This window comes from Corvus cornix, chromosome 20 (assembly GCF_000738735.6).
Source record: "Corvus cornix cornix isolate S_Up_H32 chromosome 20, ASM73873v5, whole genome shotgun sequence".
Taxonomy (NCBI): Eukaryota; Metazoa; Chordata; class Aves; order Passeriformes; family Corvidae; genus Corvus; species Corvus cornix.
In genome coordinates this window covers 7921750-7937504 of record NC_046349.1, presented here as the reverse complement: position 1 = coordinate 7937504, position 15755 = coordinate 7921750, and the positions used below count along the sequence as shown (strand labels likewise).

The 15755-nt window shown below is 54.7% G+C and overlaps 2 protein-coding genes across 2 annotated transcripts; both read right to left on the bottom strand.

Moving 5' to 3' along the window:
* Positions 1-755: 755 nt before the first annotated feature.
* On the bottom strand, positions 756-7906 carry LIME1 (Lck interacting transmembrane adaptor 1). The gene is made up of 7 exons (XM_019284366.2): positions 7563-7906; positions 5277-5527; positions 3389-3541; positions 2837-2885; positions 2661-2748; positions 2080-2492; positions 756-1869 (listed from the first exon to the last, which is right to left on the bottom strand). The coding sequence occupies exons 3-7, from the start codon at positions 3502-3504 to the stop codon at positions 1483-1485; spliced, it is 1053 nt and encodes a 350-aa protein (XP_019139911.1). The 5' UTR covers positions 3505-3541; positions 5277-5527; positions 7563-7906; the 3' UTR covers positions 756-1482.
* Positions 7907-8012: 106 nt separating this feature from the next.
* On the bottom strand, positions 8013-15640 carry ZGPAT (zinc finger CCCH-type and G-patch domain containing). The gene is made up of 6 exons (XM_010396908.3): positions 14569-15640; positions 13787-13920; positions 12887-13045; positions 11724-11855; positions 10586-10997; positions 8013-10141 (listed from the first exon to the last, which is right to left on the bottom strand). Exons 1-6 carry the CDS (start codon positions 15210-15212, stop codon positions 10003-10005), a joined length of 1620 nt encoding a protein of 539 aa, XP_010395210.1. The 5' UTR covers positions 15213-15640; the 3' UTR covers positions 8013-10002.
* Between the last annotated feature and the right edge of the window lie 115 nt (positions 15641-15755).

Here is a 15755-nt window from a genome sequence, read left to right as displayed (position 1 = left end):
CGTGTTCTATCAGCGCCCCTTATCTCGCAGGGGGATGGGAGCTCTCGAGGGCGGCTGTGGTTTGGCGTCGAGCACGGAGCTGACGACGCCTGGGGTGCCTCCAGCTCTAACGCCTTGAGCGGGGTTTGCTGAGCGCCGCGTTTTCGGTTTTAATCTCTTCACCTGCCGCGGTGCAGGGGCAAAGCTGCTGAGGGAAGGCGTGTGGCTTCCTGCCACACAGCCTGGCACAGCACGGCACGACACAGGGGCTGCAGGTTCCACCTGGCTCCAGCGAGCACCGGGCCATCGTGCCACGAGGTCAGGCAGCCGCTGGCCGGCTGGTGGCCATGTGACCAGAGCCACCGTCGTTGCCTCACCAGGGCGTCCCTTGGGGCGGGGATGTGCAACTCCCCACGGGGAGAAGAGGAGTGAAGTTTAAGCCCTGGGGTCTGCGGGTCGGGGTACAGATCCAGCTCACCCAAGCTTTTTTGGCACATGGAGGCCACAGGAGCCAGGGGAGTGAGTAATGGCGAGGTGAGCAGGAAGCAAGTGCTGGGCAAGCACGCCCTGGCTTCTACCCCAGCCCTGTGCAAAGCTCTGCTCTGGCACTGATCACTCCACGCAGCAGCTCTCGGTGGCTGTGTGTCCCCATTTCAGAGGTGCCAAACCACCCATCCAGGACGGGTGCACTCACAGTCACACTGTGCTCCAAGCTGCTCTCCCAGCACCAGCTGCACCAGCAGCAGCAGCCCTCAGAACCAGGGATTTAGACTCAGTTTAAGAGTGTAAACCTTCTCTCAGGCTTTTAATGGTGTTTGGGAGAGGGCTGCCCATGGAGACATCCTTGCATGGGTCTGAAAGTGTGGGAATGGAGGATGGAGCGGAGCCCACAGCCCACAGCAGGGAAATTTGTGTTGTCCTGTGCAGGGTCAGGAGTCGGACTCAATGAGCTCTTGTGGGTCCTTTCCAACTCAGGATATGCTATGATTTCATGAAGGCAGGGCTGACCCCATCTCCCCATAACAAGGGATGTTCTGTGATGGGAGCAAAGCTTCTCAGGGCTTCCTGGGGGCTGGAGGGAGCCTTTGGCTCCCCCACAGTGTGAAGAGGACAGAGACTCTCAGTCATGGTAGAAACCCCCTGATGAGGGTCTGATCCTGCAGCCCAAGGCACGGGGCTGGCCACAGCCCTGTCATTCCCCCACCCCAAAACATGGTCCCCACCCTGTTCCCATCTCGGTGCCAGCACCAGCCCTGTCTCACACAGCACACAGCACCCCCAAAATACCCATCTTGGGACATCCCACCATCAACCTGCTGGCACCAGCTGGGCTGGGATGGGACAAGGACACTCATAGAAAAGTAACAGAAAATATATACAGAGAGTGTGTACAGGGATGCAGCTGCTCTGGTGGGCACAGGGCTGTTGGCACCTGTCCCCCGGCACCTGACAGTGTCCAGCCGGGTGGGACCCTGCTATGGCCCTGCCCCTGCTCCTGGGGGGCTATAGGTTGGTGATGTAAACCTCCAGCCCATTGGCCGCTGTCCGTGCAGAGGCTTTCCGGGGCTCCCCTGCCCAAATGTCCACCACACTCTCGTACAGGTTCTCGGGGACACAGGGCATCCCCAGCTTGCCCCGTTTTGCCATCTTCTTCCAGTTAATGTCCACGGCCTCATAGTCAGGGTCGGGGCCACGGCCCTGAGCAGTCCATGCTCTGTCGTTGATGGACTCATAACAGGGGTCAGGGGGACCTGGGGCTGCCGGGGCCCCCTCCTGCTGGAGGGGGGGCAGCCACCCGGAACCTGCCTCCTTCACGGCCCTTTGGCTCGATGCAGGGACCTGGGATTTCTTTCTGGTGGCTTTGCACACCGTTGAGTACATCTCTTCCAGCTGCAAAAGGAATTTTTTTTTAGGGTGGGAGTTTAGGGGCAATCCCTGCATCCTCATGATTTTGTCCCCCCCATCTTCTGAAAGCCCCCCAGGAGGATCCTGGCAGTGGATCCTAATTTATACCTTACTCCAAACATGGGCACTACAGGGAGACATGGAATTAAATGACCCCCCAATATGCCCCATCCGTGCTGCCCCCCAGAGTCGTACCTTGGCCTGGGGGGCATTGCCTGCACCATCCCAGCAGTGCTGTGTTCCAGGGGGCCCTGCCGCAGCCCCATCCTGCACCTCCACTGACACCGTCTTCTTCACCTTATGGACACAGGCATAATCGGCTGCCCCATGCACAGCCCGTGGAGGGGACACCTGGGTGCCAGAGGGCATGGGGGGCACCGGGGCGTCCTCGCCCTCCACTGCCAGGCACTCATAGACAGTGTCTGGCGCTGGTTTCCGCAGCGGGGTGAAGAGCAGGTTGGAGTAGGTCTGGTCGGGGGCTGGGGAGGCGGCCGGGGGCTCAGGGACGGGGATCTGGGGCAGCTCGCGGTGCAGGAGGCCGGCGCTGTGCAGGGATTCGCCTCCAGGGGCCGCGGGACAAGCGAGATCCAGGCTGGCCGGACGCTGGACTGCGGGAGAGAAGAGGAAATCAGGGGATGCAACAGGTACCAACCCCTGTGCCAGCACAGTGCCACGTCTGTCCATGACACGATGTACTCTCTGGGCAACATGGGGACTGCAGGCAGTTGCCCAGGGCCACCAGCCCCTTGGGCTCCCCCAGCTCCACGGCCACTCACCGTCGTCTCTGACCTTCACCCGGTACAGCTCGTGCAGCTTCGTGTCCGACTTGCTGAGTGACCGCAGCTGCGTCTGGCGGAGCAGGGCCTGCCGTGGGGGAACACACACCCTCAGGCTGGGCTGAGAGCCCAGACCACCCCCCGGGGCCGATCCTGCCCCCCAAACGTCCTCTTACCTCATCCACGAGCTTCACCCCGTCCGGAGCAACCTTCTTCCTGCCCTTCCTGCAGGGAGAAGGGGGGCTGAGCCCAAGGCAGATGGCAAAGCCAAGGGTGAGGAGCAGGTGCCCCGGGCCCCCAACGTGGCACTCCCAAAACCCACATCCCTGCTCCTTCCCCAGCCCCACAGCACGGTCTGTGCTGGCTGGGGACATCACAATTGCATCCTGCAGCCTTCTGTGCTGTGCAAGGCACCACTGGCACCAACCTCGGCATTGCCCCTGGCATTGTCCATCCCACTCACAACTCAGCCCTCTCTGGGCTGCTCCTCCGAGCTTTTGGGTGTAGGGGGTGTCCCGGGGGGCTGCAGCACACAGGGATGCAGGATCAGCCAGGTAGAGCTGCACTGGGGTACAGGTGGGGGTTTGGGGTGAGCAGATCCCCGTGGTCGAAGCTCAGGATGGGCTCACACAGAGTCTCCACCTGCAGCCACCAAATGTCACCGAGGGGATCCCTAGGCCCATCCCAGCCCCAGGAGGGAAAGGGGAGGAGCCGTGGGCAGCACGTACCGTTTACAGGCAGCGCACAGGGCGCCCAGGTAGACCAGGCCACCGAGCAGGGCCAGGGCAGCGCCGGCCGGCAGGAGCCGGGTCCCTTCTGTCCCCTCGCCGCCGGCTGCAGCCATGGGGGAGCCGCTTCCAACACCACTGCAGGGCCGAGCTCTGGGGACAGAGAACACGAGCTGGGGTTCAGCCGGGAGCTGCTGGGCTCACCACGGCACGAAATGGTGCTCAATGACCCCCAGGGCTTGAGGGACCCCTGCAGCACAGTCCCCCAGCAGGGGGTCTCTCTGGATGCTCTGGACGGGGACATTTCACTGGGTGTCCCATTTTCTGGCCAGCGATTGCCCTCCCCAGGGTCACCATAACACCTCCAGTGCCCAGCCCAGTGTGGACACTCGGCAGTGGGTACTCTGCCACCACAGGAGAAAACTTCAGATTCTGGTTCCTTTTGAAAAAAACAATCCAACAAAACCAGCAGGATTCAAGCTCACAAGTTGCTACGAAATGGTGAAAAGGACATGCCCCAGGGGCCCTGAAAATCCTCTGGAGACACCCTAAAAATGCCAGAATGCCTTCTGGGGACACGGGGACAGTACCCCAGGTTGCGGGATGGGGGTGACACTGCTCCTGAGCATAGGGGAGGCCAGAAAGGACAGGCAGGATGACTCAACTTCCTGGAAATAGGGTGAGCTTCAGCCTCTCCTTCCTCTCCCTCCTCATGCCCCGGGCTCAGCAGAATGCATCAGGACATGCTCCTCCTGCAGCAGATTCACACAGACCCCACATTCCCTGTGCCACCACAACCCCAGGTCTGCAGCTGCTCTCTGCTGTGACGCCAGAGCAGAAAACACCCAATCTTCCCATCCCTTTCGTCTGCTTAAATCTGTGCCTTGCCCAAATCCAGCCCTTGTCCCTGTGCCTTCCTCAAGGCAAAAGCCATCCCCTGCAAACTGCGGCAGTGGCAGAGCCAGAGCAAGAGGTGCAGAGGCAGGAGGGTGCTGGGGAGCCCAACACAAAGCACGGATGCTCCCCAGCCTGTCAGGATCACCACCTTCCCCAGGAGGCTTTTGCTGACCCCTGTGTCACCATCCCCATGCCACCATCCCTGTCCCTGCCCGGCTGCCAGTGCACTGCAAACCCAGAGCAAAAGCTGGCATCCCTTCAGCTGCACCAGCGTCGGCAGCGGCTGCAGCTCCCAGCTCCACACAGCTCAGCTCTGTGCACCCTGCTCTACAAAAAAAGGCTGGCCTGACACCGACACCCAGGAAATGCCTGATCCGAAAGGAGATGGAGGCAGTTCCTGGAGTGAAGCACAGCTCCAAGAAGCCGCGGTAGCTGATCCAGATGGGCCCAGCAGCAGGGTCCCAGGGCACGGCTGGGCAGGACAGCTTCCACCAGCACAGATGGGGACCCAGAGATCCAGCGGGACATGCTGAGCCTCCCTTACTCACCCTCTTGCGTATCTTCATCCGGATGACAAAGCCCAGATGAGCTCTGGTGAGAAGCCACCCTGCCTTGTGTAAATCTCAGAAGCTATTGCAGACCCACAGGATCTCCCCTCTCCCCTGCACGCCCAGTCACACAGCAGCATCTTTGGCACATTTTTACCCCAATAACCAGCAGGTCTCTGCCCATTTGCAGCACCCTTTTATCTGAAAGCACCCTTTTATCTAAGAACTTCCCATGCCTTTGGAAACTGCCCTGACTGAAGCATGAACCCTGGAGAGCAATTATTTCAAGGTAGAAAGTGAGACAGAGAGGTTTTAAGGACTAACCAGGCTGGACAGACTGGCTTAGATCAGAGCTGGGAAGGGGAGGCTGTTCCCTTTCCAACAACGTTTTAATTAGACAACACAGCTTTTCTGTCTGAGCATACACTAATTATACGGATTACCTGCAAAAGGGCCGGTGCGTTAGACAGAGCCTGAAGCTCCTCGCTGGACTCGTTCAGCTCATTAGAGTGACGGAATCGCGGGCTGCAGGAGCAGGGCAGAGCTGAGCAGGCTCTGGAGTTGAGCAGACAAAGTTCTAACGAGGTTCGACGGCCGGAGCTGGTGTGATGTTGGAGTCGAGGTGGAAGCTTTCAGCATGCTGAGTCAGGCACAGATGGGGCAGCTTATCCCACAGCAGGGGGATTTTCCATCCCTGAATTTTGAAGATTGAAGGGAGAGACTTTCTTGAGTAGAAATGAATGCGGAGGAATTCTTCTGGCCTACTTTCTGTAGGGCAGGTCGGTGGTCACTCCAGGATTTCTGACCAGTGAAACTGCCCAGTGCAAGCTCCTCAGTGCTCAGGCTCAGCAGCCACTGGGAGAAGCCACTTCTTGGGACAACACATTGGGTCTCCCAAAATCACAGATTTGCCAGCAGAACCCAGTGCCTGACTGAAGGCACTCAGGTAGGACTGAGCAGCTTTGCAAGGCAAAGTCTCAGCCAGACCTTCTGAAACCTACACCCGAATTTCCTGCCAATAAAGTTATCGATCGATCTCCCAGTCCTGGGGCTGCTCCCGGGGCAGGAGACTCAGCAGACAGCGTTTTGTAAGGCGCCGGCTCTGCCAGCCGAGGTGGCTTTGAAGACGAGGGCGGTCACAGCCGTTGCGTACGTGCGACAACACCCACAGCCCTCGGAGGAGGGATCACTCCCCTGTGTGTGACACCCGAGCACAGGCACCCTAAAGGCAGATGGTTTGCTACTCCATGGTGTGGGAGTTTTTTGTGAGTCCTAGAAAAGGTGCAATTTCCTCATCTCGGCTTCATGAAAGCAAGATTAAATTCACTGCAAAGCCAAGGGCTGCTGCTGACGATTCTGCCTGGTCTCTGATTCATCTCCTCTGATAAAACCACACAGTGTTCAGTGCAGGGTTGCAAGAAAAAAGTCTGCGAAGCTACTCAAAGCCTATTTGCACGAAACCAGGAGGAACATTTTGAGCTGATTTCCATCAGCAACTGTGCACACGGCTGCAGCAAACTCTGCTTGGGTACCCCAGGGAGCTGTGCTTCAAAAAAGGCACAAGAAGCAGAAGTAGATGGATTTCTTTCTTTTCAATTACAAAAAGCGAAAGCGCTGTTTACAGTTAGTCACAACACTGAATCTGCCCTAGACCATGGGGTGCAATTTGTGAATTTTAAGACTATTTCAAAAAAGCAGGCACAAGATCTCACCCACTTCGCTCATCTCTGTAATGAGATTTCATGGTCAAACACCTCCTGAGGCTTTTGATTTAGAAGGTGCCAACCATACTTATAAATGCCAGACCCAAATGTCTGAAAACTTGGATGCACACTTCTAGCTGCAGTTCTGATTGCTGCTCATGTGCTGGAGTGGCTTTTTGAGAAAATATCACTTTAAAACCTTTGGATGAATGACTGTCTGCCCACACCACAGGGCTTTGCTCGAGGCTGACACCATTTCAACACTTTTCTTTCTTCCCACCCTTCCCTAGTTGCTGAACATTCACTTGGGCAGAAAAATGCTCCTCCAAGGCAAGAACCTGCTCAAGAGGTTTTCTGCAGAGCTGAGCCACAGCAGGAGACCAGTGGAGAGCTTGGAGCTGCTGTTATGGGAAGCCACATTCCACACTACGGGATGGGTGTATTAAGGAGATGTGTCCTCTTGAGAATCATCTGCCTACCACAGCGGCTTTTTTTGCCACAAATGCAGTATTTGTACATCATCTTAGGTTTACAAAAGACAGCATTTCAGTGACCACATTCTCAAGCCTCCTCACCCATAACCAGGAGCTCAGCATTTCCCCGTTGCACACACCAGCAATACTCCTGTCCCCCTACCCACAATACAACTGGAAATTTCCACAATGCCACACACCTCTGAACTGAATTAATTTATCCCAAAAGCAATCAGTTCCCACTCAGCCTCCAGACTCCAGCCATGGGATCCCAGCAGTGCCGCCAAGCTCACCACCTTTTCTTCCCTTTCAAGCCCAGCTGCAGAGCACAAAGCATGGACTGACACAACTTGGAGCCCAACTCATAAAGTTGAACCCAGCTGAGGCTTCCCAGAGCAGAGCAGGAATCCTGCCTGTCCAGTCTATCCAGCCCCAACAGCATCTCCAACAACGCTGCAACTTCTATATACATGGCGGGGTTTAAAGTATTTCCGCCTCTGGTTTAGCTGCAGATTCCCCATTTCCCAGGCACAGGAAAGCCACCACCACTTACTTGCAAGAATTCAAAATCCAGTGAGTGTGGAGCACACGAATCTGATCACGCTCTCCTCCTTGCCAGCCAGCCCGCAGAACTTCATTTCTTTTATCCCACAGCAAGTCCCAATCAGGGGCTCCTGCACATTTCCAACATCCCGATGTGAGCTCTCCCACTCTCTGAGGAGCAGCCGGCTGTGAGCAGATGCGGGGCACACACGGCACAGCTTCCTGGCCTCGGAGGTGGTGGCTTCACCCAGGGGTAGGCTGGGTCTGTGCTCGCAGCCGGGGCGGGAGGCGCCGCGGCTCCCGGGCTCCGCAGGCTCCCGGCACACACGAGCACCCTCTGCCGCGCCCGCTCCCCGCCCGGCTCCTCCCGGCTCCTCCGGCAGCTCAGGGCAATATAAGGAAAGAATGGGGCGCCCCAGATCATCATTACCTTGCAAATGAGCAACGCCTTACAAGGAGAGAGGGGAAAAATAAACACCAACTTTATTCATCAGGGATGTGAACTGCGCTGGGTGAGAGGGGGCAGCCGCTGGAATAGGAGCCTGGCAAGTCAGGCTGTGGAGATCCCAAGGAAGGGTCAAAATATGAGCCAAGACACAGGGCTAATACACCCAGTTCCTAAAGAGATGATGATAAAACAGTCTCAGAGCACAAAATAAATCCCCCCCATTTTTTCTGCCCAGCTCAGCTCTCCAGCCATGGGCCACTTCAGTAAGCATCCATGCTAAGCTGGGCGAATTAATCCTTGTCACCACTCAGCACTCAAGTGTGAGAAACAAAGAGTCATTTGTGAGGGAAGGGCCATTGTTAAACCCTTGAGTTGAGCCCCGAGTGTGGAGAACACAAATTCAGAACAATGAGGACAGTACAGCCAATCCCAAGAGGAACCAATGGATGTTGAAGTGCCCAAGGCAGCCCATGCCACTTCCCACATCCACGAAGATCACAGCATGATCCAGGTGCTCTTCAGGAGCAGAGGCTCACTCCCACAGGTTTCCTGAAGATGTTCATCTTGTTAGGTTTTGCTGTCTCACTGCGTTTCTGAGTGTGTCTGCAGCAATGTGAAATCCCACATGACCTGAACAGCTCTGATCGTGTCTTCTTCAGTCTCAGATTTTCTGGCTCCTTTGGTAGCCTGACCCTACAAGCAGGCACAGCCCTGTCCAGGCTGACAGCCTGTTTTTTAATCTGTTCTTAGGGATAGATAAAAAAGGAGGTACTAAACGAACCTCTTCTTTAGAAAAATGACTCATAGAATAAAAGGAAAATGGTTCACTAAATTAAAAAAAAATGGTGCCCTTAAGATACTGGCATGAATTGCAAACTTTTTTTAAAAAAAAAAAACCTTTACAATGCAAAAATACCACCAGATAATGAAACCAGCATCTCCTCTGAGGCAAGGACTGGCCACCACCAACGCAGAATGTAACCAAGGGGAGAGGACATCCTTCTTGTCCAAACACTTTCCACATTGCAGGGAAGGGTATTTGGCTTGCCTGGCCTGCTCTCAGCCCAGCCCCACCCCAAGCTCTCCCACTGCAGGGCTGCACACTGGGCACACACAGATCTTGCTCTTTTTGCTGATCCAGGGCCCTGTCCAACCTGGATCTGGGTCCTGAGGTTTTTTAGTAAAAGGACCTGTGTTCAGTGAGCCACCTCAGACAGAAAAACCCAACTAATGGTGGCAAAAATCACAAGGTTGGGAATCCCGTTATGCTGCTGGCTTATTCCCCCAGCTGTGGCACTCTACTTGTGGAACCAGGCAGCTTTCCATGCCAAGCCAGTGAGTTTGGCTACAGCATGTCCTGGGATACTCTTACAGTCAAACTGCTGGAATCTGATGCTCCAGGCTGCTGGTTCCCACCTCTGAGCTGTCAGTTTTCCTTCTTTTCCTTACACTAGGGCTACAAAGAACTGCTCCCCCAAAAAATGGGAGTTCTCAGATAAATCCCATAGTAAAAACCAGAAGGCAGAGAGCAGCTAAAGCACTTCACCTTTGATGTTTTCACCCAACCGTGCTTGGGACCCTGCCTGCACCTGTGCTTGGCAAGTGGCCACAGACAGAAGCCACAGTTGATGGCAGGATGTGGGGCTGTCCAAGCCCCCTCGGCTGGTTTGTAGCCAGCAGTGTTGAGCTGAGCACCCACAGACTCTGGATGGAGCTGCTACTGCAGGGAAAATGAAGGAAAGAAGTGTGCAAGAGAGCAGAGAATTGTATTCCTTGTAGCTAGGCCTCATCCAAGGCCCAGCTCACTGAATGCTTTCGGGGCTGGATGGATGTGCACTCCTCCCCCTCCCAGAAGAGCTCAGAAGCATCCAGAAACTGCTGCTTTTTTGCCCAGTTTTAGTCAGGGCAGCCTGAGGCCCAGCAGAGCAGGACAGCTCACCCAGGCTCTGAGGCCAGGAGCACCAGAAGGACAATCCCTGCAATCCAACACCTTCCTCAGCACCTAGAACTCAGTCATCTTCTTGTGGGTGTCTGCTTTCTTCTGCTCCCGCTGCAGCCTGGCTTCCTGGGCCTGCAGCTGTCCCAGCTGCTTGTGAGCATCAGCCAGCTTCTCCTCCAGCTGAGCTGCAGCAATGCTGTGCCTGAAAGCAAAAAGCACAGTGGCAATGTCATCCCACATGGTAAGATCAAAGGCTTGCTCCATCCCAGGAGGCTTTGCCCTTTCTTGTAGGATTAGCCCAAGGGACCTGCTGAAAGCCAGGAATAACCTCATGCTCAGCACTATCTGGGCTAGAGAATGTCCTCCTGGGATGCTCAACAGCAGTCCTGCAGAGGTGGGCACAGGAAGGATTCCAGCACCTTTCCTCAGAGAGCTCCTCTTTTTGCCACAGCCCGAATTCCAGTCAAAGGACCCCAGACACATCTGCCAGTGTCCACGCAGGTCTGAAGCACACACTAAACTCTCTCCTCCACTTCCCCTTAGGTTTCATCCAGATACATTTCACTTGTTCCTCCCACACCTCATTTCAAGCCCACCCCTCCCCAGAAGCACCAGGAACTCGGTCCCAAAGAGAACGTTTTCCTACCGCCCGATGTTGCGTGCCAGGGCCTGCTGGATTCCCCTGATGTCCCTCTGTGTCTGTTCAATCTTCTCTGTGGTCTGGAAGAGGCTGACACTCAGGGCTTTCTTGGTGCTCTTGCTGGCGTGGTAGATCTCTTTGCTGGTCCTCTGGGGCAGTGCCACCCCCCCAGCCTTGTCCCCGGCACTCTTCCCGCGCAGTTTCTCATTCAGAAAGTCAAACACGTTGCGCGGGGCCTTACGGCCGCCCGGCTGTCCAGAGCTGCCTCCCTTTGCTCGGCATTTCCTTGATTTACCTGGCTCCAGCTTCCCCTGCTTCTTCTTCTGAAGCACCTCAGCACACTGGTCCAGGGACTTCCCTCGAGGAAGCACCACAGCCTGCACTGGCTCCACTCTGCCCTCGCAATTCTTCCCTAAGCCTGAGGAGAGACACCGAGTGATTACAGCATCCCCTCTCCAAGCCACCTCCCACCACAAGCTCACGCTGACAGTCACAAGCTTAGAACAAGCAAAGAGGCTTTTGAGGTACCAGAAGTTAGAATTACTGCCCAAGCCAAGGGCAGCAGCAAAGGCCAGGCCAGGAGCCTTCCACAGCAGGAGATTTATGATTCCAAGCCTGAGGCCATCCATCAGGCCGGTTTCTGTGAAACTGGGTTCAGCCTCACATCCTCAGCTTCTCAAGCCAGGTTCTACCTAAAACTGGTTTGGTTCCTCTGGGAGAACCGGAGACACAGAGGCCCTCCCAAAGCCCCCAAGGCTCGATGCAATTTGGGTGGGAGCAGCGAGTTCAGCAGGCTTTGAAGTCTGTGTCCAGGCCAGGAGATGCATTAACACAGACATCAGAAGCTTTGCAGATCAGCTCACTTCCACCTCCAGCCTTTGAACACTCCACAATGTTCTCATGGCTTTGATCATGAACTTGACTGTGCTTCCAAGTGCTTCCAAAGTTTGCCATCACCATACAGGGGCTGGTGCCCCACAAGCCTGTACTTCCATGAAATGTCCTCCCTCTTCCCTCCAACACTGCTGTGATCTATCACCCTGCTCGAGCCTCAGCCAACAGGCCCTTCAGCACAGCACAGTTCTGGCTTCATCCAAAATATTGGGTTTTTCTTAACAGCTCCAGGACCACCCTCTCCCCTTACCTTTTCCAAACTCATATCCCATCTGAACAAGCAGTTTGGAGCCAATGCCACGAGTATGGGCCTCCCAGCCACCGAAAGAGGAGCTGCACGCAGGGGTCCATTCCCCGTTCTCTGGAACTCCTGAATCTATCACTGTGGCACAGAAGGGGAGAATCAGTGAAACAGGAATCACAAATAAAGCTGCTGTGTGGGCCACCCACACCGTACAAAAAGCCCTCACAGGGCAGTACAATTCACTTCTCCAACCTTAAAAACATTTGGTCACTCCTCCAGCCTTACTTAGTTCCTACTGAATTGTCACCTTCCATGAACACTGCACAGGGAATGACTGAAATGAGAGATTTCACTTGATTTAATGGACACACTACCTCCCAGTTCCAGGCAGAATCACCCAGGAGTTTTATGACCCTTTTCCTTCCTTCCAGGATGGTGATAAGGACTAATGTACGCATCTGAGTAGAATTTGGCACAGTGGCACCTAATACTTATCCCGTGCCTCCAGCTCCTGTCTCTGGCATGAGGCTCCTCCAGGCCACAGCGTTAGTTTTGTGTTACTAGGATCCAATAATCTCTGTCAGGTTAAATGCAAAGAGCTCTAGGACATGACTTTGTCCCTATGATGCAGCTGTGGCACCAGCAGAGTGACAGTGCTGCCTGTGCAGCTTCCAAGATGTCACTTGGGCACTCTATGTCACCTTTCAGCAGTAAAACAAGGCATGGCTGTTCCTGCAGCCTCATCGAGCACTGGAAGGACCCAACACTCCCATTTCTTTGGGTCTCATACTCCTGAGTCATGGAGTTCCCAGGGATGAGGAAATGATTCACTGACGAACTCAGCTCAGCCAGGCATGTAAGAAACAGGCTCAGAGCTTGGAACTCTAAAATATGACACTCTCTTCTTCCACGTGTGGGAAGTTCCCATGGAAACCTCCGGCCTTCATTAGCCCAGGGATTTGCATAAGACAAAGATTTTAGTTTGCAGTTGCAGCATGACAGCCAATTAATTACTGTTCTCAATCTTTCAGGAACACATAAAGAGATCAACTACTCTTCATCAGAGGTGAGACACTCACAGTGAGAGCTCTAGGACAGCCAGCCAGTCCCAGAGAAAGGCAGAACAAAATCCCAAGTCGCTCTTGCTCACACCCTCCCCACTCCCTTACCTTTGGCATAACCAGAATCATCCACACTGTCCCTATCAGACTCATCAGATTCAGCAGCATCTTCACTTCTCAGGGGGGGAATGACACTGTCCCCTTCCACCACGGCCTCCTTGAGGAGCAGGGAGTCAAATTTCACCGTGTAGTAACCACTGTCCACATCTACAGAGGGAACAGCAAGGATGGGAGCTCCAGTCAGTGCCCAGCACACAGGGAGCTAAACCAGAGTGAGCTCCAGCAGAACAACACGGGACAGGGGGGAGGCACAAGGAACAGGTTCTGAAAGGTTCTGGGTTTAATTTGTGATTTTTATTTCTGTCTGGGAGGGAGAAGCACCCACTGCAATGAAATGCTATTTCCACAATGCCTGTGTTGATACCCAAAGGTTTATCTCTACAAATCAAGAAAGATGGGATGTTAAGAAATGGAATTAAAAAGAAGTTAGACTCGCTCCCTTCTGACTTAATAACAGTTAAAAGAAAGATGGAAAGAGGAAATAAACCCTCCCTCTTCCCAGGACATAAGGAAGCCTGTATCAGCAGCTGCTGGGCAGGGCCAGCTCCCCTGGTTTTTGTTTAAACAGAGCAGATTATTGCAATTCTCACCTAATTTACATGTAAATTCCTGCAGTACCTCCCTCTTCCCTGGAGCAGTTAATGACCTCGTAGTCATTTCCTTTCCACATTCCTGCTCTTTATACCTCCTGTTTTCCAGCCAATTCCCTCCTCTAGCCTGACAAAACTCAGACTGTTTCCTCAGTTATGTCAAGATTTTGAGTTCAGGGCCACAACCACATAGTTTACATTTTTCTGTCACTAACCACAAGAGCAAAGTTTTAGATCCACGTAACCCTCAGCCTCCACCTTCCCCCTGGACCCCGGGAAAGCCCCTGTCCCCCCTCACCGGTGATTTTGGCCGTGTACCAGATCCCGTCACTGTGCTTGGCCAGGCAGGCTGAGCCCACCCCCAGACTGCTCAGGTCGGGCTCTTGGAACGGCTGCAGCTCCTCCACGGACACCACCTGACCATGAGAAAACCTGCAGGGAAGGAGGAACAGGAGTTTTCAAATGAAAATCCCTTCCCTCCTCAAAGGAAATGCACACGAGTGTCAGCAGTGATGAACCTTCACCATAACTGGGGACGTTTGACCACGTGCTGTTGCAATTATAAAGCTGTTCGTGTTTCACCTTAAACATGTTATTTATGTCATGGAATAAGGAATGCATCCCACCCCAGAGACTTTAACTGCCTTGCTAGTGACACATCCAGTTAAAAAGTTCATGGCTTTGGGGATAAACAGGATCAGAGACAGGCAGGGCTCCAGCCCAGCACCTTCACAGACCACTCAGGCTGATCTTGCTGAAGATCCCCAAAAAAGGAGCCTATAAAACCTCCCTGTGCAACTGGAATGTGAGCACTATCCACAGACTCGGGTGTTTTATTTTAAAACACTTAATTAGTTAATTTATCCACTCAGTTATGTAACACCTCTGCAGCTTCCCCATGGGATGTCCTACTTCATCTGTGCACTAGCTAAAGAAACAGCCAAACTGATGCCACTGCTCACCACAGTGCACTTTAAAAACATTAAGGCACAATCTCTCTGGGTGAGAAAGCCACACAGAGCACTTTAGGAGGAGGTTTATCCCTCTGGAACAAGGCCCCTCCCACCCCTCTCTCTTTACCGACAGTTCTCCTTAAATCTGCACTTGTCATCCAGGAAGAACGGGCATGGCTTCAGGGACTTGTGGGTGGGGTACAGATAGAGCACCCTGACCCCGGCACTGCCATCCTCCAGCTCCTCTGTCCCCACAATCATGGCATTGTGGTACTCCAGGGTCCCCCAGGAGCTGTAGTAGGGGGCTTTAACTTTCATCCCACTCAATTCCTCCTCCTCCTCCTCCTCCTCTCTCTCAGACTCCTCCTCCTCTTCACTGCACTTTGATTTGGTTTTATCCCCAGTTTCTCCCTCTCTCTCCGAGGAGATCTCATTATCAGCTGGAGCCTCATCTGTTCCAAGCCCAGCAATGGCTTCCTTAAAAGCAGCGTATTCCTCATCTTGGGCAGAGCTCTCCAGATGGGAATCCTGCCCCGGCAGACCTGCTGGGGAGGAGGAGGAGGCATCTGTGTCCAAAGTGGCCAGAAGTTTGCTCTTTTTCACAGCCACCAGGCTGGACTCGGTCAGTTCTATCAGCTGCTTCAAATCCTCCTGCAGCTGGATCAGGTCCGACTGCTGCGATGGATCCTGGCCAGCCCCCAGCGCCAGCTCCACCTGCTCCAGCTGGGCGTTGTAGGTCTGGATCGCTGCTTCCAGACTCTCTTCATCCATTGTCAGCACAAGCAAGGCGCTTTTGCCCGCGTCCTCTCCACGAACTCAAAACACATTCAGAGTTTACTCAAGCACTTTTGGATAAGAAGTCCTCGCTCGCAGAAGCGACATCTACCCGCCGTCCCGCTCTTTCCCTCGGAAATCACCGGGGTGATGCTCCTGCTGGAAACAGGCGGCAAGAGGCGACGGCAGAGTCCGAGAGAGGCCGGGCCTGGCCCTGCGCTCCCCCGCCACGGAGTCCACTCAAGCCCACCGGGCCCGCGCACGGCACCGCTCCTCCCGCAGCCTGGGCGCTCCCTCAGCCCCAGGGCTGCAGCACCTCCCTGAGCCGCCACCACCACCTCGGCGGCCCCAGTGCACCCTCAGCCGCCTCGGCCCCTGTGAGCCGCCTCCGCGACACCCGCCATGACACCCCCCCTTCCTGCCGCAGAGCCGCCGCTTCCGGCTGCGCTCGCCAGCGCGTCACCCGCTCAGCGCTCGGGGTCCCCGGCAGGCCGGCGGCGCTGGACATTCTGGGAGTTGTAGTCCACACGCTACCCATGT